The sequence below is a fragment of the Rattus norvegicus genome, chromosome 18 (assembly GCF_036323735.1).
Source record: "Rattus norvegicus strain BN/NHsdMcwi chromosome 18, GRCr8, whole genome shotgun sequence".
NCBI classification, from domain to species: domain Eukaryota; kingdom Metazoa; phylum Chordata; class Mammalia; order Rodentia; family Muridae; genus Rattus; species Rattus norvegicus.
Window position 1 is genome coordinate 70,909,106 of NC_086036.1, and position 26,615 is coordinate 70,935,720.

The window sequence follows — 26,615 nt, forward strand, 5'->3', positions numbered from 1 at the left end:
GCCTGCAGACGTCATCATTTCCTTTCTTTGTAGCTGATTAAAATTGCCTTGTGTGGGCCCTCATCTTTCTTATTCACTCTTGTGTTGGTGCATCTTGACTGGGTCGGCTTTCCCGGCTGTGGTACTTACATCGTCCATTGACATAACTAGACACACGTGAGGAGGGGGAGCCTCAGCTGAGGATTAATTCCGTCTGTTGGCCCGTAGGCATGTCTGTGGGGATTTCCTGATTACTAGTTGACGTAGGAGGGCCCTACCCCACCGTAGGCAGTGCCATCTGCAGGCAGGTGGTTTGGGGTTGTGTAAGAAAGACAGTAAGCAGTTTCCTCTGTGGCAGTTGTTCTCAGTCTTCCTAACGCTGTGGCCCTTTAATACAGTTCCTCATGTTGTGGTGACCGCTCAACCATAAAATGATTTCATTCCTACTTCAGAAATGTCATTTTGCTGCTGTTATGAATTTTGATGTAAATATCTGATATGCAAGACATCTGATAGGAGATCCCCAGGGGGGTCGTGGACACACAGTTTGAGAACTACTACTCTATGGTCTCTGATTCCTGCCTTGATTTCCCTCAATGATGGACTGCAATGGTTGGTGAAATAGACCTGCACCTCCCCAAGGTTGTCTTTGGTTAATGTTTTTGTTTTCTTAATTTGTATTTAGTGTACTGGCTGGTTTTGTGTGTCAACTTGACACAAGCTGGAGAAAAAGGAGCCTCCCTTGAGGAAATGCCTCCATGAGACCCAGCTGTAAGGCATTTTCTCAATTAGTGGTCAAGGCGGGAGGACCCAGCCCATTATGGGTGGTGCCGTCCCTGGGCTGGTGGTCCTGGGTTCTGTAAGAGAGCAAGCTGAGCAAGCCAGGGGAAGCAAGCCAGTAAGTAACGTCCCTCCATGGTCTCTGCATCAGCTCCTGCTTCCTGACCTGCTTGAGTTCCAGTCCTGACTTCCTTTGGTGATGAACAGCAATGTGGAAGTGTGAGCTGAATAAGCCCTTTCCTCCCCGACTTGCTTCTTGGTCATGATGTTTGTGCAGGGATAGAAACCCTGACTGAGACACTTATTTATTTAGTTTTTACAAATAGGATTTCTCTGTGTAGCCCTCGAGGTCCTGAAACTTGCTCTGTAGACCAGGCTGGCCTCGAACTCACAGAGATCTGTCTGCCTCTGCTTCTCAAGTGCTGGAATTAAAGGCGTGTGCCACGCTGCTTGGCTGTGTTGTTTGTTTGTTTGTTTGTTTTTTGTTTTCTACTTATTTCTTTTCTCCATTCCTGGTCAGTGTTTGATCATAGCACAGAAAGTAAGTAAAACACTGGATAAGACAACTTGGTCATGGTGGATATTCTTTTTGATGTGTACTCGAGTTTGATTTGCCAGAATTTTATTGAGAATTTCTGTGTCTGCTTCTTAAAGAAATTGCCCTATAGTTTCTGTCTTTGTTGCGTATCTGTGTGGTATCAGGATAAAGCTGGCTTCATAGGCTGTATGTGGGCCTTCCCTCCCTTTCATGGAAGCTGCCACGGGGTGAGGAGCATGGTTCTCAGCATTCTGAAAGGCTTGGTAGAATTCAGCAGTGACCCTGTCTCATCTTGTGCTTTTCTTTTCTGGGACAGCTTTTGTTGCTGTTTCAAGCTTACTGATCGTATGTATCTGCATAGGTTGTTTATGTCTGTGTGTGAGTGTGCCTGCATGCATGTGTGAGTGTGTGTGCATGCGTGTGTGTGCTCGTGCATGCGTGTATGTGTGTGTGTGTGTGTGTGTGTGTGCATGCATGACGCGCATGTGCATGTGCAACCCAGAGGTTGAGGTTGATTTTGAGTGCCTTTCTCTGTTGTTCTCCAGCTTACTTTTATAAAGTCTGTGTATGTACCCATGCCATCATAGGGTTTTATTGCTGTGAAGAAACCTTATAACCACAGCAATTCTTACAAAGGAAAGCATTTCATCAGGACTGGCTTACAGTTTCAGAAGTTTATTAGTCCATTATCATCATGGCGGGAAGCATGGTGGGTGCAGGCAGACACGGTGCTGGAGGAGCCGAGAGTTATACATCTTGATCTGCAGGCAGCAGAAGGGAACTTAGACACTGGCCAGACTTGAGCTTCTGAGACCTGAGAACCCACTCGCGGTGAACCGTCTTCTAACAAGGCCATACCTCCTAATAGCATCACTCCCTATCGTAAAATACATTATTACAGTCTAGCTGACCTGTACAAACGACACACAGTCCAGGTATTTTATTTACAAGCTGTAAACCTAGAGTGGGCAGGTTTTGAAGCTATTCTAACTTACATCCCAGCCGTATGTCCCGTGTTACTGTTGGTTTCTTGTGGCTGTGTGCTCAGATCGATCTTCTCTCATGGCAGCTTCCTCCTTTCTTCCATCTCTCTTCTCTCTCTGTCCCTGTGCGAGACTCTCGCCAGGCAACTGAAAACCCGCCCACCTCTGTCTACTGCCCAATCACATGCTCTAGCCTTTTATTGACCAATTCACTTGGGGAGCAGGGTTACACAGCATCACTTGGTGTATGTGGGGATCTCCTCACCAGGGATAACCAGACTGGGAGGCAAAACTTAGCATTTGAATATACAGCAGCACCAGACCAACCCTGTGACCAACCATTCGAACACATGAGTCTATGTAGGCCACTCCTATTCAAACTACCACATTCCACTCCCTGTACTCAAAGCCTTGTAGCCATACCATAATGCAAAATGCATTTAATCCAACCTCAAAAGTCCCCACAGTCAATCACAGTCTTCTCAACAATGTTTAAAAGTCCAAAGTTCAAAGTCTCTTCTGAGATTCATGCGATCTCTTAACTGTGATCCCCTGTTAAAATCAAAATCAAAAAGCAGACCACCTATTTTCAACATGTACAAAAGGTAGGGAAAAGAGAGTAGTGTGGAAATATTGGACCAAAGCAAGACCAAAAACCAGCTGGGCAAACTCCAGTCTTTCTCCACGTCTGATGTCAAAGCGCTCTGCAGATCTCCAACTCCTCTCAGCTTGTTGACTGCAGCACTCTTCTCTCCTGGTCCCACTCTGTTGGCAGCTTTCCTGGCAGCCATCCCATGACTCAGGCATCTCCAGCTTCCTGGGGTCTTCAACAAAATCCAGGCTTCACCTTTATAACTTCATATAATAGCTTCTCTGGGCCGCCCTACAGGGGCACCCTGACACATACCTGGCCTCAGTGGCTTTCCTTAGTCATAGAGGAGGTTCCATAGCCCTTTCTTCGGTCCTTGACTCTAAAGCCAGAATGATAGGGCCGAAGCTACCAAGCTCTGCTGCTTGCTGGGGCTGGAACATGGCTTCCTTCAAATATATCTTCTCCAGCTTTCTGTTTTCACTGGTTTGCTTTCCTTCAGTGCCTAACCGTAGCTGTCCTGAAACTCGCTTTGTAGTCCAGGCTGGCCTCAAACTCAGAGATCCACCTGCCTTTTCCTCTTCCTCTTCCTCTTCCTCTCCTCCTCCTCCCCCTCCCTCTTCTTCCTCTTCTACCTTTCCTTCCTCCTCTTTTCTTTTTCCTCCTTCTTCTTTCCTTCCTCCTCCTTCTCCTCTTTTAAGTGTATTATGTATAAAATCATATCTTCAAATAGAGACATGTTGACTCCATTCTTTCCTGTTTGCTCCCCTTGATCTTCAGTTGTCTTATTAATCTAGCTAAGACTTCCAGCACTCTATTGAAGAAGTATGGAGAGAATGGACAGTCTTTCCTTGTTCCTGATGTTAGTGAAAACGCCTGAGCTTCTCATTACTTCAGTTGATGTTGGTTTGGGTCTTGCTGTATATCATCTTTATTATGTTGAAGTATATTCCTTATATGTGTATTCTCTTCAGGATTTTTATCATGAAGGGATGTTGGATTTTGTCAAAGGCCTTTTCTCCATCTAATGAGATGATCATGTTTTTTTTGGAGCTGGGGACCAAACCCAGGGCCTTGGGCTTGCTAGGCAAGCACTCTACCACTGAGCTAAATCCCCAACCCGATCATGTGGTTTTTGTCTTTTAGTCTGTTTATGTTATGCTGAACAATTCCTGCATTTCTGGGATGAAGCCTATTTGATATCTATCTATCTATCTATCTATCTATCTATCTATCTATCTATCTATCTATCTATCTATCTATCTATCTATGGTGTGTTCCTGGGTTCTGTTTGCAAGTATTAAATTGAGAGTGTTTGCATCTGTGTTCAAAAGGGATATTGGTCTGTAATGTTATATCTTTATTGGTTATTTGTGTGCTTTTGGTAGGGTAATTCTGAGATCAGACGAGATCGGGCGCTTTCAGGGTGGTATGGCTGTAGGCGGTAGGGTAATTCTGGACTTGTAAAGGAATTAGGCAGTGTTTCTTTAGCTCTAGTTTGTGAAATAATTTGAGTATTGGTGTTAATTCTTTGAAAATCTGGTAGAAATCCATGCTGAATCCATTTGGCCCTGGGCTTTTTTGGTTGAGACAATTTTACCTCCTCTGTGTCAGTAGGGTTACGGGTCTGTTTCATTTGCTCGTCTGATCTCGGTTTATCTTCAGTAAGTGCTGGGTAGTCTCATCCATTGTGATTTGGTAACTTTTTAAATGTATCTTCTGCTTTTTTTTCTTTTTTTCTTAAAATTTTTTTATTATATATTTCTCTACTTACATTTCAAAGGTTATTCCCCTTCCCAGTTTCCTGTCCATAAGCCCCCATTCCCCTCCCCTCCCCCATACGGTATTCCCCCTATATATCCCCCTTATTGCCCCCCCCATATTCCCCTGCACTGGGGGGTCCAACCTTGGCAAGACCAAGGGCTTCCCCTTCCACTGGTGCCCAACAAGGCTATTCTCTGCTACATATGCAGTTGGAGCCCTGGGTCAGTCCATGTATAGTCTTTCTGTAGTGGTTTAGTCCCTGGAAGCTCTGGTTGTTGGCATTGTTGTTTTTATGGGGTTGCAAGCTCCTTCAACTCTTTCAATCCTTCCTCTAACTCTCCCTAAGGGGGTCCTGTTCTCAGTTCAAGGGTTTGCTGCTAGCACTGACCTCTGTATTGGACATGCTCTGGATGTGTCTCTCAGGAGAGATCTATATCCAGTCCCTTTCCGCATGCATTTTTTAACTTCATCAATCTTCTCTAGTTTTGGTGGCTGTATATATATGGGCCACATGTGTGTCAGGCTCTGAATAACCATTCCTTGAGTCACTGCTCTAAACTTTGCTTTCATATCCCCTCCTATGAATATTTTTCCCCCTTTTAAGAAGCAGTGGGAGCACCTGCATTTTGGTTATCCTTCTTGAGCTTCCTGTGGTCTGTAGATTGCATCTTGGGTAATTTGAGCTTTTTGGCTAATATCCACTTATCAATGAGTACATACCAAATGTATTTTTCTGTGATTGAGTAACCTCACTCAGGATGATATTTTCTAGTTCATTCCATTTGCCTATGAATTTCATGAAGTCATATTGTTTTTGATAGCTGAGTAGGACTCCATTGTGTAGATGTACCACATTTTTTAATCCATTCCTCTGTTGAAGGGCAGCTGGGTTTTTTCCAACTTCTGGCTATTAAGGCTGCTATGAACATAGTGGAGCATGTGTCTTTGTTGTATGTTGGAGCATCTTTTGGGTATATGCCCAAGAGAGGTATAGCTGGGTCCTCAGGTAGTTCAATATCCAATTTTCTGAGGAACCTCCAGAATGATTTCCAAAATGGTTGTACCAGTCTGCAATCCCACCAACAATGGAGGAGTGTTCCTCTTTCTCCACATCCTCACCAGCATCTGCTGTCACCTGAGTTTTTGATTTTAGTCATTCTGACTGGTGTGAGGTGTAATCTCAGGGTTGTTTTGATTTGCATTTCCCTGATGCTAAGGATGTTGAACATTTCTTTAGTTGCTTTTTGGCCATTCGATAATCCTCAGCTGAGAATGTTTTGTTTAGCTCTGTACCCCATTTTCTAATAGGGTGATTTGGCTCTCTGGAGTCTTAACTTCTTGAGTTCTTTGTATATTTTGGACATTAGCCCTCTATCAGATGTAGGATTGGTAAAGATATTTTCCCAATCTGTTGGTTTTCATTTTATCCTAATGACAGTGTCTTTTGCTTTACAAAAGCTTTGCAATTTTATGAGGTTCCATTTGTCAATTCTTGATCTTAGAGCATAAGCCATTGGTGTTTTGTTCAGGAAATTTTCCCCAGTGCCCATGTGTTCGAGACTCTTCCCCACTTTTTCTTCTATTAGTTTGAATGTGTCTGGTTTGATGTGGAGGTCCTTGATCCACTTGGACTTTAGCTTTGTACCTGGTGATAAGAATGGATCGATCTGCATTCTTCTACATGCTGACCTCCAGTTGAACCAGCACCATTTGTTGAAAATGCTATCTTTCTTCCATTGGGTGGTTTTAGCTCCTTTGTCAAAGATCAAGGGACTATAGGTGTGTGGGTTCATTTCTGGGTCTTCAGTTCTGTTCCACTGATCTACCTGCCTGTCTCTGTACCCATACAGTTTTTTATGACTATTGCTCTGTAACACTGCTTGAAGTCAGGAATGGTGATTCCTACAGAAGTTCTTTTATTGTTGAGTATAGTTTTCACTATCCTGGGTTTTTTGTTATTCCAAATGAATTTGCAAATTGCTCTTTCTATCTCTATAAAGAATTGAGTAGGAATTTTGATGGGGATTGCATTGAATCTGTAGATTGCTTTTGGCAAAATGGCCATCTTTACTATCTTAATCCTGCCAATCCATGAGCATGGAAGATCTTTCCATCTTCTGAGATCTTCCTCAATTTCTTTCTTCAGATATTTGAAGTTCTTGTCATACAGATATTTCAGTTGCTTGGTTAAAGTCACACCGAGATATTTTATGTTTTTTGGGACTATTGTGAAGGGTGTCATTTCTGTAATTTCTTTCTCAGCCTGTTTATCCTTTGAGTAGAGGAAGGCTACTGATTTGTTTGAGTTAATTTTATACCGGACACTTTGCTGAAGGTGTTTATCAGGTTTAGTAGTTCTCTGGTGGAACTTTTGGGGTTGTTTAAGTACACTATCATATCATCTGCAAATAGTGATATTTTTATTTCTTCCCTTCCAATTTGCATTACTTTGACCTCCTTTCACTGTCTGATTGCTCTGGCTAGGACTTCGAGAACTATATTGAATAAGTAGGGAGAGAGTGGGCAGCCTTGTGTACTCCCTGATTTTAGTGGGATTGCTTCAAGTTTCTCTCCATTTAGTTTGATGTTAGCTACTGGTTTGCTGTATATTGCTTTTACTATGTTTAGATATGGGCATTGAATTCCTGATCTTTTCAGGATTTTTATCATGAAGGGGTGTTGAATTTTGTCAAATGCTTTCTCAGCATCTGGTGAAATGATCATGTGGTTCTTATCTTTGAGTTTGTTTATATAGTGGATTACATTGATGAATTTTCATATATTAAACCATCCCTGCATCCCTGGGATGAAGCCTACTTGATCATGATGGATGATCGTTTTGATGTGTTCTTGGATTTGGTTTGCAAGAATTTTATTGAGTATTTTTGCGTCAGTATTCATAAGGGAAATTGGTCTGAAGTTCTCTTTCTTTGTTGGGTCTTTGTGTGGTTTAGGTATAAGAGTAATTGTGGCTTCATAGAAGGAATTCGGTAGTGATCCATCTGTTTCAATTTTGTGGAATATTTTGGACAGTATTGGTCTGAGGTCTTCTATGAAGGTCTGATAGAATTCTGCACTGAACCCATCTGGACCTGGGCTCTTTTTGGTTGGGAGACCTTTAATAACTGCTTCTATTTCTTTAGGAGTTATGGGGTTGTTTAGATGATTTATTTGTTCCTGATTTAACTTTGGTACCTGGTATCTGTCTAGAAAAATTGTCCATTTCCTCCAGATTTTCCAGTTTTGTTGAATATAGGCTTTTGTAGTAGGATCTGATTATTCTTTTTTAATTTCTTCAGATTCTGTTGTTATGTCTCCCTTTTCATTTCTGATTTTCTTAATTTGTACACACTCTCTGTGATCTCTGGTTAGTCTGGCTAAGGGTTTATCTATCTTGTTGATTTTTTCAAAGAACCAGTTCTTGCTTTTGTTGATTCTTTGTATAGTTCTTTTCATTTCTACTTGGTTGATTTCAGCTCTGAGTTTGATTATTTCCTGCCTTCTACTCCTCTTGGGTTTGTTTATTTCTTTTTGTTCTAGAGCTTTAAGGTGTGCTGTCAAGCTGCTGACATATGCTCCCTCCTGTTTCTTTCTGTAGGCACTCAGAGCTATGAGTTTTCCTCTTAGCACAGCTTTCATTGTGTCCCATAAGTTTGGGTATGTTGTTTCTTCATTTTCATTAAATTCTAAGAAGTCTTTAATTTCTCTCTTTATTTCTTCCTTGACCAGGTTATCATTGAGTAGAGCATTGTCCAACTTCCATGTATATGTGGGCTTTCTGTCATTATTGTTGTTATTGAAGACCAGTCTTAGTGCGTGGTGATCTGATAGGATGCATGGGATTATTTCTGTCCTCCTGTATCTGTTGAGGCCTGTTTTGTGACCAATTATATGGTCAATTTTGGAGAAGGTTCCATGAGGTGCTGAGAGGAAGGTATATCCTTTTGTTTTAGGATGGAATGTTCTATAAATATCTGTTAAATCCAATTGGTTCATAACTTCTCTTAGTCTGTCTACGTCTCTGTTTAATTTCTGTTTCCATGATCTGTCCATTGATGAGAGTGGGGTGTTGAAATCTCCCACTATTATTGTGTGAGGTGCAATGTGTGTTTTGAGCTTTAGTAAGGTTTCTTTCATGAATGTAGGTGCCCTTGCATTTGGAGCATAGATATTTAGGATTGAGAGTTCATCTTGGTGGATTTTTCCTGTGATGAATATGAAGTGTCCTTCCTTATCTTTTTTAATGACTCTTGTTTGAAAGTCAACTTTATTTGACATTAGAATGGCAACTCCAGCTTGTTTCTTCGGGCCATTTGCTTGGAAAATTGTTTTCCAGCCATTTACTCTGAGGTAGTGTCTGTCTTTGTCTCTGAGGTGTGTTTCCTGCATGCAGCAAAATGCTGGGTCCTCTTTACATATCCAGTCTGTTCGTCTATGTCTTTTTATTGGGGAGTTGAGTCTGTTGATGTTGAGAGATATTAAGGAATAGTGATTGTCACTTCCTGTTATTTTCGTTGTTAGAGGTGGAATTATGTTTGTTTGTCTCTCTTTTGGTTTCATTGCAAGGAAATTATATTCTTGCTTTCTGTACGGTGTAGTCTCTCTCCTTGTATTGGAGTTTTCCATCTACTCTCCTTTGTAGGCCTGGATTTGTAGAAAGATATTGAGAAAATTTGGTTTTGTCATGGAATATCTTGGTTTCTCCATCTATGTTAATTGAGAGTTTTGCTGGATACAGTAACCTGGGCTGGCATTTGTATTGTCTTAGGGTCTGTATGACATCTGTCCAGGATCTTCTGGCCTTCATAGTCTCTGGGGAGAAGTCTAGTGTAATTCTTAAAGGTCTGCCTTTATATGCCACTTGACCTTTTCCCCTTACTGCTTTTAATATTCTTTCTTTGTTTTGTGCATTTGCTGTTTTAACTATTACATGACGGGAGGAATTTCTCTTCTGGTCCAATCTATTTAGAGTTCTGTAGGCTTCTTGTGTGCCCATAAACTGGACTTCTCTTTCTTTAGGTTAGGGATGTTTTCTTCTATAATTTTGTTGAATGTATTTACTGGCCCCTTAAGTTGGGAGTCTTCATTCTATTCTATACCTATTATCCAAAAATATGGAACGCTTCACAAATTTGTGTGTCATCCTTGCACCGGGACCATGTTAATCTTCTCTGTATCATTTTGATTTTAGTATATACCGTAGCACATCTTCTGCCTTTCTTAGTGACTCAATTACTCATTGGTGTGTCGTGGAATCTCCACAAGCTTGTGTATTTCCTGTTATTTATTGTTTACTTCTAGTTTGATTCAGTTGTGATCAGACAGACATAAGCAGTTACTGCAGTTCTTCTGTGTAGACCTGTTTTGGGGACCAGCATGTGTGGTGGATGCCGGAGACGTTCCATGTACTGCTGAGAAGGATGTGCGTTCTGTATCTGTTGGACATGATCCTCTGAGGATGCCTCACAGTCCAGCTGATCTGTGGTGTGGTTTAACGCTGAGGGGTTTGGATTCTTTTTATTTTCAATGACCTAAAGATGAGGGCAGGGTATTGAAACTTCCCACTATTAGTCAAACAAGACTTACCTGAATTTGTTTGTTCATTAGTGGTTTGGTGTGTGTGTGTGTGCGTGTGTGCGCGCTGTTCTTAGTAACTAGAAAGTTAGGGTTATTGGCAGTTTGCTTCGAGGCATTTTCTTGGGCAGTTACACTTACCTTTTTCTTTTTAAAGATTTATTATGTTTTAAGTCACATGAATGTGTGCTTCCTTGTAAGTGTGTGCATACATGTGTGGGCAGATGAACACAGAAGCCAAAAGAGGACGCCAGTTCCCATGGAGCTGGAGTCACTGGCATCTGTGAGGTGCCTTACTTGGGTGCTGGGATCAAACCCTGGCACTTAGGCTGGAGCAGCAAGTGCTCGAAAGCTCAGTGTCTCTCCAGCCGCAGGTGTGCTTATGCAGTGATTGACATTGGCTATAGACTTTATGGACTATGATCCCGTTTCCTCCCTTGGGAGTTTGTACCTGAGGTCCAGTGTATTTGCAAGTACGCCTTTATACATCTGTCTAGCTCAGTGCTACAGACAGTGTGATGTTCATGTGAGCAATTTGAATAGTCCTTCCATTTTTTAATAGGTTGTCCTGTGGAAATGCCCATGTGAAGACAAGCTGCCTACCACAGAGAAGATGGGATCGAACAGCAGCAAGATCAGTGATCTACCTAAGAATGAGTACTTAAAGAGGCTGTCAGGCCCCGAGGCTATCTCTGAAAACGACCCCTTCTGGAATCAGCTCTTCTCTTTTTCTTTCTCTGCACCAACCAGCAGGTAAGATACTTCCTGGAGCCCGCGAACTCTGATAGAAGGCCACGGGAGCCTGCACTTTCGGTACGCTTCTTCCCACGTTTTCTACTCTGGTTGCCAAGTGCATCAGTAGAAAATCTAGAAGGTAGGAAGTGGGGTTTTACCTGGTGGCTCTGTCTCCTTTTCCCAGCGACGTTCGCCAGCAGCAGTTCTCCTGTATCTTCAGAGGCGTGTGAAGTTATCTCCACATATCCCGTTTGGTCTTACAAGTTTGTTCAAATACAAACGATAGCATTACACTTCCCTGCTTCTCGGGAGAAGTAAACTATGTCTTGCATATGTAACCACAGGGCACAGCCTTATCTCTAACGCTGACAGAACAGCTTTAAACCTGCTCATCCGTTTCTACTTGTGGGCATTTAGACGTCCTAATGCTTTGTAAGCTCACAGCGGAGTCTAATACTCACGTGCATCCACATGTATCCCTAGTGAGTGTTTGGAGTGGGATGCTGAACCTTGAGACGGGAGCACCTCCGGGAGCTGCAGGAGTGGGGAAAGGGCTCCCTCTCCTCACGTGTCTGACTTTGTTACTTGCAGACTTTCTGCTTGGGGAACTGTTGTTAGCGTCTGCCCTGTGCAACTGCAGCACAATACGGCGTGGTTGTTTTACACCTCTCTCGTGGCAGCTTCATAGCCGTGGGTGAAACTGATTTCTTTTCACTTTGAGTCACGTATCATTCCCTGTTGTAATTTTGTGTACACTCTCTGAGCCACAGAGCTCTGGGAGTTTCGGATGGCCATCTGGAGGGACTCCATCCTGTACCCACTCGGAGTCACGTCACTTCCTGTGTCCTCCCCACCCCCCGGCATTAGCAAGCGTGAGAGCTCTAGCTGTTTCTCAGCTATTTCTCAGTGGAGTCCTCCTTCCTTTACAGGTGGTCTAAGTAAGGACCACGTGCTTCTCCTGCCTTTCTGTCTGTTGCTCAGGCTCTGCCGTGAGAGTGTGCATTTTTCTCTGTTCATTCATCAGATAAAGGGCATTTCTGCTATTTCTGTATCGGTGGAGCTTTTAATATTTCGAGACAGGGTCTCGTCATGAAGCCTTGACTGTTTTGTTTAAGTCAGGGTCTCATGCAGTACAGGCTGGCTCCAAATTCTCCATGTAGCACAATGGCCTTAGACCCCTGATCTTCCCGACTCTGCGTCCCAGGTGTTGGGCTCACAGGTGTGTGTCACCGTGCCTGATTTCTCTGCCTTTTGTTTTTTAAAGCATGTTGAAGTAAATCATTGAAAGAGGTAGGATGTTGTTAGGGTCTGCACAGCCTGGGTTATACAGTAAGACCTGTTTCAGAAGAACAGTCCACAGCACCATGGGGCAGGAGAGACGCTCATGGTTGAGAATGCCTTCTGCTGTTGTGGAGGGCCTGGTAAAGTGCCTTCCCCGTGCGTGCGAGAGTTAAGTCTCTAGCATCCATGTTTATACAAAGAACAAAAACCTGGGTGTGGTGGTGCACACCTTTAATCCCAGCACCTGGATAACTCACACAGTAGGTGGACCTCTGTGAATTCGAAGCCAGACTGGTTACATAGCGAGTTTCAGGCCAGCCAGGATTACATAGTAGGACTCTGTCTCAGAAAACCAAAACATGGCTGTGACCATTGTACCTGTGCTCTACTGTGAGACAGGATGGGGAGAGATGACCCAGAGCTGGCTGGTCAGCCAGTCTAGCCTTGATGGGAACTAGGTCTTGAGTGTGTGTGTGTAGATGTGTTGTATGTGTGTGCTCATGAGTGTAGAGGTCAGAGGTCAGCCTTTGGCCTCATTCTTCAGAGGCCATCCCTCGTTTGTTTTGGTCTGTTGTGTAGCTTGAACTTGCTGATTACCTGAGGCTGGCTGACTGGTGAGCCTCAGGGCTCCACCTGACTCCACCTCCCCAGTGCTGGGATTGAGGGAGCGGCCACAACTCCTGGATTTTTAGATTTCTGTGTTGGGCGCACATCCTCAAGCCTTTATTTAGCTCCCTTTTTATTTTTCTTAACAACATCTTTAAAAACTGTTTATGTGGTTGATTTTATACAGGTTTCTAAAGCACGTAATGGTGGTAAAAAGCACAATAAATTAGTATTTATCATGTTTTGATTTGTAGGTATCTGAGTATGCTCGTGTGGAAGAATGTGTGTGAGCATGTTCATAATGTGTGCGCCGTGGTTATCATTTAGAGCTGCAGGACCAGAGCTCTCGCGGTCTTGCTCTACCATTTGTTTCTCAGGCCTTTATGGTGAGCTAAGAAGGTGGTACCATGTTCTCTCAAAGGTTTATAGTAGAGAGGGGAGCATGATAGAGGTAGTTATGGATGTGCAGGAGAGCGTGAACATCCAGAAACATCTCACCCAAGCTCTTCATCTTGCTTGATATTTTAAGTGTGTCGTCTTATGGTACTGTCATTCTGTAAACATTACTTGTTGTCAAGAAGGTTTTTATCTTTCTGAAACACAATTCAAGTAAATAAAGAATGAAAGTCAGTTTAGATGTAAAGCCAGACACACCGTGCTGCTGACAAGTAGAAAGGTGGGCAGCATGGAGGCGCTGGGTGGACAGTGATGGTTCTGGAAGATTCTGCAAGATTCTGGAAACTGGAAGGAACCAGATAAGAACAGCCCCAAAGAAGGTGGATGGTACAGGTGTGTCTGATCTAGGGCCTCTGGGCTGCATGTGTTGGAGATGATTATACATGTGGCCCAAGTTACAAGCTTAGCTGAGCACGAGAGCTTCTCTTTTGATTTTGTTTTACCTTTATTTTATATGGCTGTTTTGTAAAGGTTGGACATTCCTAACAGGAGTAAAGACAAGGGCCTTCCCAGTGTTGACCATGATGTCTGTAGTTGGAAGTAAAAAGTTATCATTTAAAAAAAAAGTTATCATTTTACTTCCCTTTTTTCCTAAAATAAGCATTTTTGTGGTTTAGACTCCAAAGATCATGAAAGTTATGAAAATGTGTTTGTCTTCCTCTGTCTCTTCTTTGTGCCTGATTCTCTTCCCCAGATTCTGTTCCCCAGAGGTAACCATTACCAGTTTGCTCCAGTATCTTCTGAATGATATTTTATGCATCTGTGATAAATATGCACACACATCATCCTAATTTTTGACCAAAATATCGTGCATCCTACATACTTTTCCCTCCTTTAGTTTTGGAGAGAGGGTTTCTCTGTGTAGCCTTGGCAGTCCGGAATTTGCTCTGTAGACCAGGCTAGCCTCTAGCTCATAGAGATCCTCCTGCCTCTGCCTCTGCTTCTGCCTCCCGAGTTCTGCAATTAAAGGCCGTGCGACCACGGTTTGAATTGGTTATACCTTGAAGAGCCTTCTGTAGATTATTAAGCCTCATCATTCCTTTTGGTGGGGGCAAAGCATACAGTGGTGGACATCCTAAGTCAGTGTGGACATTGGGTTGTTTTCAGTGTCTTGTTTTTACATTTAGTATGGCAGCGAGTGATGTCATACAGGAGGGCTGTCTTAACTTGTCAGTTGTGTTGAGAGGAGTGAGAGGCAAGTGTGGCAGGCTTGGCTGTTGTCAGGGAATTGCTAAAAGTACTTTCCGGTGACCTCCTGGTCTTTCACAGTGACCTGATTAGGCTGCTCAGGTAGGAAGTGGCCTATAGGGAGACTCGGTCCTAACTGGGGAAGTACAGCTGTGGCTGTCACCTATTGCTTACTTTTTTTTTGGCTGAGGGAGTGGGATCCATGTGGGCTCTTGTAGGATGGATTAGGTGAAACACGTTCCCTTAGGGAGGTGGTTTTCAACCTTCCTGAGGTTGTGACCCTTTGATACAGCTCCTCATGCTGTGGTGACCCCAACCATAAAGTTATTTTCATTGCTACTTTATAACTGTGATTTTGCTACTGTTGTGAATTGTAATGCAAATAACTGATATGTGACCCCTGTGAAAGGGCCTTTGGGCCCCCAGCCGGGTCTTGACCCACAACATGAGAACACTACTGTGGGGTTTGACAGGTACACACTCCTTTTCTTTAAGGACGTTAATGTTAGGTCAGAATAGCAAGGATTGCCTTAAGAGTGGAAACTGAGGAATGAACATAAATCGAACCACTTTTCCCATACACACTTCTTTTCAGTTGGAAGCCATAAGACTGACTGGCTTCCTCCCTCCCTCCCTGTCCTCCCTCGATCCTCCTCCCCCCTCTCCTTCTTTCTTCTCTTTGTTTCCCCCCTCCCCATCCTTCCCCCATTACCAACCTCCCCCCAACAATCCCGTTCACCTGGGGTTCAGTCTTGGCAGGACCAAGGGCTTCCCTCTTCCACTGGTGCTCTTACTAGGCTATTCATTGCTACCTATGAGGTCGGAGTCCAGGGTCAGTCCATGTATAGTCTTTGGGTAGTGGCTTAGTCCCTGGAAGCCCTAGTTGGTTGGCATTCTTTCTTCTCTTAAACAAAGGGTCTTGCTATGTAGTCCAGGCTGTCCTGAGGCTCTCGAACCCCCCACCTCTGCTTTAGCTTGGGGTCACAGGCATGAGCCTTCACACTGCTGGTCACGTGATTGTTGGGAAGTAGTTGTTGAGCTGTGTAGAACCTGAGTGCAGACCCTGCCAGGCTGTGGTGCTTGTGTCTGCTGCCACCCGGTGCCTTTCTGACAGCCCTGTCCTGAAGGCAGCCTTCTGCGTCCGGAGAACTATTCTACACACTGGGCACTAGATGGTGCTGAGATAAGGCAGAACGGCAGCACTTGTCTAATGACAGAGGACGGCATGCTCAGGTCCAAACCCTCAAGTACAGTTGGGCGAAACCTAAGAAGGGGATGTTTAATAGCAGTCAAGACAAACCAGGTCCATAGGCTATGTGTGGTTTTTAGTGTCCATTAAAATGCTTTCGTCATAGCCTTTACACTGCCCCCTTACAGTCTTTCCCTTCTCAGGGGGTTAGTCTGCCTAATGAAAAGCCTTAAATTATTTAATGTCGACCACATCACTGTTGTCTCATTTTTCATTCATAAAAATAGAAGTGTGATAAATTTCCTTATAACTAGGTTGTGTAAGTAGATGACTTCTTTAAGACTTTTTTTAACCAATAATTTTAAAATATTTAAGTAATTTTTAATTATAGAAGAGTTATAAAATACAGACACAAAAGTTAAAGCACTCGTGTCTATTTACAAACACCACTTTCAATTTTTTTTTTACAAAAATCTGATGTATTATTGTTATATAATTTATTTAAATCATTGTGTTTATGTAACTCTCCTCAGTCTATTTCCTGGACCTTTCTTTCATATGAAACAGAAGTGCCTCGCCCATTAAATAGTACAGACTTCCCTCACCGCTCCTCCCTGGTAACCTCTGCCACTCTATGTATCGTGAATTACGGAGTCATGTGATGGATGCCATTCATGACTGGCTCAGAGCTTCATTTGTTAGACACAAAGAGGCTTCCTTTCTCCTTAGCACTGCTGGGTTCCGATTAACCACTTCAGCTCTTTTTTCAGGGATTGTCCTTGTATTATGGCAAATGAGAACATTCTGCTAAGAGGCCTTGCGTTGTATTAGTTACTTATGAAGTCTTTCACATTTTCTTGTGCTAGCCTGATTGTCCTCTCTTTCCAGTTACTTTTCACATCTGTACTGTTCTTGTGTCTGTTAGCACTGAGCCCTGGGACGTTGTACATATACAGTGAGTGGCTGATAAGGTCCAAGTGTAACCCAGGTAAATTACCTTGATGGCCATGTGCCACTGTCTCCTCTTGGATGCTAAGGGCCAAATGTAACATACATACATACATACATACATACATACATACATACATACATCCTTCCTTAGAGATGAATTACTTCAGTGGCCACGTGTCTCCTCTTGGATGTGTGGATTTATCAAACTGAGCTTCAAATGACAACAGAGAGCTGCACTGTAATGAGCCAGTGCCTTCAAGAAAAGGCCCGTGAGGTTGCCCGGTCACAGTTTACACTTGTCCACAGCTGTGCTTCTCATGTCACCCACAGACACACTGCGCTTGGATGTTACTGTTGGCAGGCTTGCTTGCAAGGAAAAGGTGGCTTGTCCAGTATTTTTACCTTGCTGGAGGGGAGTGTGTCTTCTCTGGCTAGGGTTAGTTGGTTGTGTGATCTTAAATTTTAAATGTGTTTCCTCTGGGCTGGAGAGACGGCTCAGTGGTTAAGAGCCCTGACTGCTCTTCCAGAGGTCCTGAGTTCAATTCCCAGCAACCACATGGTGGCTCACAACCATCTGTAATGGGATCTGCTGCCCTCTTCTGGTGTGTCTGAAAACAGCTACAGTGTACTCATATATAATAAATAAATAAATCTAAAAAAAACATGTGTTTCCTAACTTGAGAGACAGAAAAGAGGCTGCCCTGCATTAGCTCAGGAGTGTCTGGCTGAAAGGATCAAGTGATATGCTTAAATGGGGACAAGCAGCATTGTCACTGTGCTGAAGTCAGGGGCCAAGAATATCGTTGATCCTTTGATTGCTTTCTCAGCAGCGTTCAGATCTGGATTTTAAAGCATTAATTTCTTCTATTTTCCTGGGAAAATAAATGCGGTCTTACCCACTGTGGCGGTTGCTGTAGTTTTGACAGAGTGATAGTCCCAGGCCTTTGATTTTGGTGGTTGAGTGGCAGCATATAGATTGTGAGTCTCACGAATACAAACACCTTTTTGGTTCTGCCTGATGTATTAAAAATTTTCTGCAATAAATTTATATGCAGTTTTATCCTTAAAATTTTCCTGTGAATAGGTTCTTTTAAAGCATTAACCTTCCTGCAGTCTAACCACTGAATGGGCCGATTCTTGGTGGTTTTGTGAATGATTTCTGTTCTTCCGTCTTTGCTGACGTGGGGAGAGTCTTCAGAAATGCCTCTGTGGTTTTCTGAATGGCCACTTGCTGGTGTACCTGGGCCTTGCCCTAAACCGACAAAGATCGCTTGTTTGTTAGAATGGGTGCTTCGCAGGCCACAAACGACATTAGGGTAAAGTGTCAACTGTGAAGACATTCTGTGACAGTTTTCAGTGAGAGGGACTAAGACATTTTTTGTATTTGTTTTATAAACCTCCTAATTGTGGTTTGTTTAACAAATCTGTGTTCAGAAGTCACTTGTAATTTCCTGCAGCAGCTTTTTGCTCGTCTGTTTTCTCTAAGAGGTTTGAACTGTGAAATCTTCCTCTTTCACCGTTTGCGTATGGGACATGTATACCTAAAAAGTAAATCACAGCCAGTCTGGATTGCTGCAAGCTGGGAGTGAAAGAGCATGTGTGCGTTAGAGGTTTGCTTCTGAGTACGCTGGATTGATGGTTCCATAGCAGTCAGCCACGAGTCAGCCGCCATTTTCCTCATCATATTCGCGTTGGTCTCAGTTCCTAGTCACTCACATTGTTTTGTGCAGTTGTAATTATGACATAGATATATTTCGTTTTTGTTTTTCGAGACAGGGTTTCACTGAGTAGCCTTGGCTATCCCGAAACTCACTCTGTAGACCAGGCTGGCCTACAATTCAGAGATCTGCCTGCCTCTGGCTCTGGGGTGCTGGGGTGCACCCCCACTGCCCAGCTTGATAGAATTTTTATAACAAGTTATGTGCATGATACACTTTTCTTGTTTTAAAAGGTACTTTCAAATGTATTTTCTTTTATGGGTATGAGTGCTTTGCATGCATGTACATGTATGTGTGTATCACATGTATGTATGTGCACCTCACGTGTGCCTGTGCCTGTGCCTGTGGAGGCCAGAGCATGTCAGAACCCCGTAAGGAGAGTTGTGTGTGGCCCAGGGAGCTCTTTCTATCATCTTCCAGTCTCTTCAATTGTGCTGTGTGTTGGGATGGCACCGGAAATAGCAAGATTGTCTCCTTTGTGACTGTTCCTTTCTGTAACTTGCCGTCCGAGACTGACAGAGTGGCTATGGTCCAAGAAAGTTCCTGAGGTGGCATCAGAGGACGATTGCTTCAGAACCCTGATGGTTGTTTAGTAGAGGTTAGTTTGGGAGCAAGGGTTTGACAATGTGATTATGAATTTTAACTACTTTTAATGTCCTACAGATATGGAGTTGCTGTAGTGAGCGAGTCTGAAGTATTCTGTGTGGCATCCTTTGATCTGAATTAGTATTTGCTGCCTCTTGTCCCTTTTGGCATATTTCCAGGGCCCCAGGTCTGTCTGAGGAAACATTCGGTTTCTGACTGTAATTGTCTTGGAAACGTTGGCATGTTTTTGCAGTACCGTTTTACTCGTATTTACTTCACAGGATTTGTTTGTTGTCTCTTGCCAGAACATCTGAGCTCATCTGTTTAAAGTGCCGGGTGCCCATGACTGCTGCCAGTGACCAGCCAGCTTAGCTGCTCCCTACCTCACTGGCGCTCCAAACCAAGCAGCTGGCAAAGCACATTATTCTTAAATGCCCGAGAAGTGTAGGACACTGGGAAGTGGGTGGGCAAGAGGAAGGACTCTATCGTGGCAGCCAGTGTGCCTGGCTGAGTTCCTGTGCTGCAGCGGCTCCCAGCCTTCCTGGAGCTGCCACCCTTCACAGTTCCTCATGTTGTGGCCACCCCAACCCCAAAATATTTTGTTGCACTTGCCCTGCTTTTACGGGACATAAATGTGGGGGCCGAGGATGCTTTGGCGGAAGTGATTGCTGAGGTGGGGTTGAGGTAGCTGTGAGTAAGGAGAGCAAGGCTTCCTGGGCCTCAACACAGAAAGGCTGGTGCTAGTTGCCTGGAGAGCCACAAAGAGCAGCTTTCCAAGGAGGTGAGATCATTCTGAGATGGAAATTAAACTACTTCAAAGGATACATTCGTGGCTGGAGAGATGGCTCAGCCATTAAGAGCACTTCCTGTTCCTCTGGAGAACCAGAGATTGATTCTCAGCACTCACATCTGGCAGTTCACAACAACCTGTAACAGTAGCTCCAGGAGTCTGGACATCTGGCCACCGTGGTCTTCTGCCGTCGTGTGACCTGGTGGCCAGAGAGATGGTTAAGATCACTAATTTACAGCTTGTACAGATGACCCGTGTCCTAAACATGGCGGGGTCTCTGTGCTTGCCATGTTTCTGAATTCCCATTTCTAACATGATTAAGGTCTCATTCACCATGGCAACTTGGTTGTCCAGGGACTATAGCCAAGCTGTCCTTGAACTCACAGAGACCTGCCAGTCTCCCAAGGGCTAGGATTAAAGGCACGTGTATCACCACATCTAGCCACTGCCTTCCATTAAGGAATAAAAAGCTGGCATAGTTGTGCTCACTTTTAATCCCAGCACCAGGGAGGGAGGCAGAAACCTGCTGATCTCTGAAGATTTTGTGTGTGTATGTGTGTGTGTGTGTGTGTGTGTGTGTGTGTGTGTGTGTGTGGGGAGAGAGAGAGAGAGAGAGAGAGAGAGAGAGAGAGAGAGAGAAAAAAGACTGAGACCCCGAGAGAGAAACCCTGTTTCAAAACAAATGAGTAAGCAAAGGATTTATTATCAGTATGGTAGTGCTTTGCCCACATGGATATATTTATGTCTGTGTGGTGTGTCTGGTGCCTGTGGATGTCAGAGAGGGCATCAGATACCCTGGACCTGGAGTTGGGCATGGCTGTGAAGCCTACATGTGGGTGCTGGGAACCAAACCCAAGTCTTTTGTAAGAGCAGCTGGTGCTCTTAACCTTGGACCCATTTCTCTTTCTCTGCCTCCAACCTCTGGTTTTTTGAGCTGTTTCTGTCTAGTCCTGGCTGTCCCGGAACTCTGTGAAGACCAGATTGGCCTCAAATTTGCAGAGCTCCCAGAATTTACAGAGCTGTCATCACTGCCCGGCCTCTTCCTTTGCTCACTTTTAAAATAGATGTTTTGGGGTTCTTTTTACTTTTGAGTTACAGAGTTTACAAACAAACAACCTTCTCACTACTGTGTTTTGTTTGTTTTTATTTTGTTTTGTTTTTTTTGGGGGGGCATGAGGTCTTACTTTATAGCTCTGGCTGGCCTGGTGCTTGTTTTTTTTTTTTTTTTTTAAGATTTATTCATTTATTATGTAGCTGTCTTCAGATACACCAGAAGAGGGCATCAGATCTCATTACAGATGGTTGTGAACCACCATGTGGTTGCTGGGAATTGAACTCATGACCTCTGGAAGAACAGTCGGATGCTCTTAACCACGGAGCCATCTCTCCAGCCCCTGGTGCTTGTTTTGTAGGCCAGGCTGGCCTCAAACTCATAGAGATCCCCCTGCTTCTGCCTCCCAGACCTTTGGTAAATAAGGTGTGTATTACCATGCTTTTGTGTTTTTCTGTGTCTCTGAACCACTGAGGCTTGTATGTGTATTCTTTAGTTTCTTGCCTGCTTCCCTTTTTTTGTTCATTTGTTTTAATTTTGTTGTTATTGTTTGAAACAGGGTCTACAGTGTAGCCCAGGCTGTTCTGAAATTTACTGTTCAGCTCATGTAGTCCAGGTTGGCCTTGAACTCATGACACTCTTCCAGCCTGAATGCTGGTAATGACAGGTACACCACACCATTCCTGCCCTTTGCTCAATTATTTGACCATATTGAATCCGTATGTCACGTGTTTCCTAAGCATAGCATCACGTCTCTAAGTGACCGTAAGGGCATGATCAATCTGTGCTTTGTTCTGTTTTGGATTACATATCCCAGGTCCTGAAAGATAGGGCTCCCCCAGCTCTTCTCTTACTCTCTTGTGAATTAGAGTATTTCCTAACTGCACTGAAAATTGAATTGAGACAGGGTCTGCACTGTAGCCCAGGCTGTGCAGCTTTGTTTTATATTGCTAATTTTATTGTCTTCCTTGTTAACCCTATTCTTGTTCTGATTTACGTTTCCAGTGGATACATTCTGTTAGTGTGTACATACTTAGTATTGCATTCTAAATTGTTTCTCATTCTTTTGTCTTTACAGTACTGAGTTGAAGCTGTTAGAAGAGGCAACCATTTCAGTTTGCAAGTCTTTGGGTAAGGTGGGGAGGGAGACAAAGACAGTTTTTAAATTTTTCTGTAAAAATTTTTAATAGTATAATATGAGTTGATCTAATATAGCATTCTTTTTTTTTAAAGATTTATTTATTTAATGTATATGAGTACACTGTTGCTTCCTTCAAACCCATCAGAAGAGGGCATTGCATCCCATTACAAATGGTTGTGAGTCAGCATGTGGTTGCTGGGATTTGAACTCAGGACCTCTGGAAGAGTAGTCCGTGCTCTTAACCACTGAGCCATCTCTCCAGCCCTTGTAGTAGCATTCTTGATTATGATGGTGATGGTAGTAATTATTTGTTTCATGGACTCATCGGTGCTTTGTACAACTTTGTCCATGTGACTGGTCTCTGTAGTGTTATTAGTGGATCCTCCTGGGATTTCAGGCATGGGGCCTCCACCTGGCTTCCTTTGTATATTCCCTTACAGTTTGTGTTTGCAGATGTCTTAGGGTTTTACTGCTGTGATCAGACAGCATGACCAAGGCAACTCTTATAAGAACAACATTTAACTGGGGCTGGCTTACAGTTTCAGAGGTTTAGTCCATTATCTTCAAGACAGGAGCATGGCAGCATCTAGGCAGGCATGGTGCAGGAGGAGCTGAGAGTTCTACATATTGATCCACAGGCAGTAAGAGGAGGTGGTCTTCCACTGGCAGCCAGGAGGAGGCTCTGAGTCCATACTGGATGGAGCTTGTCCATAGGAGACCTCAGTGACCGCTTATGCTGACTTACTTCCTCCAACAAACCACACCTATTCCAACAAGGCCACTCCCTCTGGCCAAGCATTCAGACACATGACTCTATGGGGCCAAACCCTTTCAAACCACCACAGCAGACTTGCATTAATTTTTACAAGTATATTCTGAAGAACTCCATCTTTGACACTCTTCAACACATGTTGAGAAGCTCATACAATTCTCAGTTCTGCTGAAAATGAGTTCTGACAGCCCAGGCCAGTGTTCCTCAGGGTTTGCATTTCTGGATCAGCAAGGCCATGAATCTCTGTTTACACTGGAAATCCTTGGCCAAGAAAGTGGCTGTGCACGTGTTGCTGCGGTGGCTTGAACTTTGCACCCATCATGTAAACCTTGTGAACTTTCTTCAGCAGTAAAAGTAAATTTTGGATCAAATAGTCTCTTTCTTTGGTCAAATTCTTAGCTTTTGTGCTGCAGAGACTTGCCATGATGTTTTTATGGATAATTTCTTTCTTTTTTTTTTTTTTTTTTGTTCTTTTTTTCGGAGCTGGGGACCGAACCCAGGGCCTTGCGCTTCCTAGGTAAGCGCTCTACCACTGAGCTAAATTCCCAGCCCCTATGGATAATTTCTTAGTCCAGTTTGTTACGCCCAATAATTTCCTTATAGCTAAGAATTTGAGCCAGTAGATATGGATCTGTCCTTGGGAAGGTAGCAACCTATAGATAAAAATATGTAAAATGAAACTGGAAGGATGGCTCAGTGGTTAGAGTACTAGCTGATCCTCTGGAGGACCCGGGCTGAATTCCCAGCACCCACATGTCAGCTTACAACAGTCTGTAATTTCAGTTACAGAGGATCCTATGTCCTTTTCTCGTCTCCTCAGGTATGCACATGTCACAAAGATATATGTGCAGGATAAACATTCATACATAAAATAAAGCAATACATTTTAAAATTTAAAAAGAATATGAAAAATTATAGTAATATTCGTGCTTAACTCACTTGAGGTTACCCTTCCTTCTGCTGTTTACTTTGTAAATAAAAATTGGATATTTGTAGTTATGACTCTCTCTTAGTTACTATTCTTTTGCTGTGCTGAAACACCATGACCAAAAGCAAGTAGGGGAGGGAAGGGTTTATTCAGCTTATGCCTGCATTTCAGTGTTCATCAAAGAAAATCAGGACAGGAACTCAAGCAGGGCAGGATCCTGGAGACAGGAGCTGATGCAGAGGCCATGGAGGGTGCTGCTTACCGGCTTGCTTCCCCTGGCTTGCTCAGCCTGCTTTCTTATAGAACCAGGACCACCAGCCAGCCCTGGGATGAAATCACCCACAATGAGCTGGGCTTTCCCCAGTCAATCACTAAAAAGACGTCCTACAGGCCTGCATAAGACCCATCTCATGGAGGCATTTTCTTGAGGTTCCTCTCAGTTGCCTCTGGCTTGTGTCAAGTTGACGTCAAATTGTCCAGCAGAGACCCAGAGTAGCATTTTCTCTTTCGCTTATTTTCTGAATTGGACGTGAAATTGTCTGCACGAGTGAGCAGTCAGCAGTTTCAGGGTGACATTTTATAAATGGTCTGATGTGCTCTGTATTAACCATGTAAACGCCTTTCTTGTCTCTTGCAGTTGAAAACAACCCTCGAACAGGGAACCTCGCTGCGCTAACTAAGGTCTTCCTTGCTAGAACCAGAGAGCTCAGGCTTTCGGCCGAGTGTCAGAAGTAAGTCGCTGTTTAACGTCGCTGTGGCGTGCATGGCACTGTGAGGGATAGTTTTTATTTGGTGCAGGGAATAGGCTAAGGTCTTTTGAAAGCCTCTGTGGAGAAAAAAAGTAAAAGAGAAGTTTTTATTTTAGGGTCTTAAATTGTTGGTGTGAGATTCAGTAATTTGATTCCAGCACTTTGGTTAGTTATTAAAATTATATTCTTTAAAATGATTAGTAATTATGTAATTATTTTAATTCAGTTTTAAAATTAATCATTCATTTTGTTTTCGGTAGCACATAAAGTGGGTTTTATGGTGACATTTCTTTGCTCATGTTCATCCTGCCATTACCCTCCGTTGTCACGGTGAGCTTGTTATCATAAAAGGTGTTTCCTCCCGTTACCACTCCTTATTACTAATCTAGTTTAAATAGCAACTTAGATTGATGCTATCTTATTCTGCATCTATAACTCCTATGTCCTCAATATTGGATCTGGGGATGTCTGATTGTTTATGACTAGAACATTGAATTTGTTTGTAGACCAGGCTAGACCAGGCACTCTGGTGTTTTAAGCTTCCAAGTGCTGTGGGATAACAGGTGGGAGCCTCTGTGCCTGGCTCTTATAAAATTGTTTTAGATAGATAGTATCTTTAAGATTGTTTAATTGCTCTGCTTATAAAGAAATCTATCAAACCCAGTTAAACATCTCCTGCCATTAATACAAATAGCAGGTACTGTGCTGTGTTACATTGTATACGTGTATATATTCTCTTTATGCTACCAGAGTTTTAGCTTTCTTTGCTCTCAGTTGGTTTCATGTGAGACAGATATAAAGCTAAGGACAAAACAGTTCTGCCTACAAGTGCCAGTAGCTGTTTTAACCCAGTAGATTTCACTACGTAGACTGTGATCTGATAGAAAACGCAGTAGCTGCCACCGGCTTACTGTAACTGTAAGATACAGACACTGTCCTACAAGCAGGCAGTCTATACAGACACTGCCATACAAGCAGCTGTCTATACAGACACTGTCATACAAGCAGGCTGTCTATACAGACACTGTCATACAAGCAGGCAGTCTATACAGACACTGTCATACAAGCGGGCTGTCTATACAGACACTGTCATACAAGCAGGCTGTCTATACAGACACTGTCATACAAGCGGGCTGTCTATATAGACACTGTCATACAAGCAGGCAGTCTATACAGACACTGTCATACAAGCAGGCAGTCTATATAGACACTGTCATACAAGCAGCTGTCTATACAGACACTGCCATACAAGCAGGCTGTCTGTACAGACACTGTCATACAAGCAGGCTGTCTATACAGACACTGTCATACAAGCGGGCTGTCTATATAGACACTGCCATACAAGCAGCTGTCTATACAGACACTGTCATACAAGCAGGCAGTCTATACAGACACTGTCATACAAGCGGGCTGTCTATACAGACACTGTCATACAAGCGGGCTGTCTATACAGACACTGTCATACAAGCGGGCTGTCTGTACAGACACTGTCATACAAGCGGGCTGTCTATACAGACACTGTCATACAAGCAGGCAGTCTATACAGACACTGTCATTCAAGCAGGCTGTCTATACAGACACTGTCATACAAGCAGGCAGTCTATACAGACACTGTCATTCAAGCAGGCTGTCTATACAGACACTGTCATACAAGCAGGCTGTCTATACAGACACTGTCATTCAAGCAGGCTGTCTATACAGACACTGTCATACAAGCAGGCAGTCTATACAGACACTGTCATACAAGCAGCTGTCTATACAGACACTGTCATACAAGCAGGATGTCTATACAGACACTGTCATACAAGCAGGCTGTCTATACAGACACTGTCATACAAGCAGGCAGTCTATACAGACACTGTCATACAAGCAGGCTGTCTATACAGACACTGCATACAAGCAGGATGTCTATACAGACACTGTCATACAAGCAGCTGTCTATACAGACACTGTCATACAAGCAGGCAGTCTATACAGACACTGTCATACAAGCAGGCAGTCTATACAGACACTGTCATACAAGCGGGCTGTCTATACAGACACTGTCATACAAGCAGGATGTCTATACAGACACTGTCATACAAGCAGGCTGTCTATACAGACACTGTCATACAAGCAGGCAGTCTATACAGACACTGTCATACAAGCGGGCTGTCTATACAGACACTGTCATACAAGCAGGATGTCTATATAGACACTGCCATACAAGCAGGCAGTCTATACAGACACTGTCATACAAGCGGGCTGTCTATATAGACACTGTCATAC

General features: G+C 43.4%; 1 protein-coding gene and 1 pseudogene across 13 annotated transcripts in view; one reads left to right on the forward strand and one right to left on the reverse strand.

The window, feature by feature from the left end:
- The window catches only part of Dym (dymeclin), a 296,172-nt gene that overhangs the window by 29,271 nt on the left and 240,286 nt on the right, over positions 1-26,615 (forward strand). For all 13 annotated transcript variants that reach the window (XM_063277161.1, XM_063277165.1, XM_063277162.1 and 10 more), the window contains 3 exons: positions 10,770-10,960; positions 21,836-21,888; positions 24,236-24,329. In XM_063277161.1, the coding sequence (XP_063133231.1) occupies positions 10,821-10,960; positions 21,836-21,888; positions 24,236-24,329 (287 nt within the window). In that variant the 5' untranslated portion in view covers positions 10,770-10,820. The remainder of the gene's footprint in view (positions 1-10,769; positions 10,961-21,835; positions 21,889-24,235; positions 24,330-26,615) is intronic.
- Positions 9,742-9,841, reverse strand: LOC120098440 (U6 spliceosomal RNA; annotated as a pseudogene).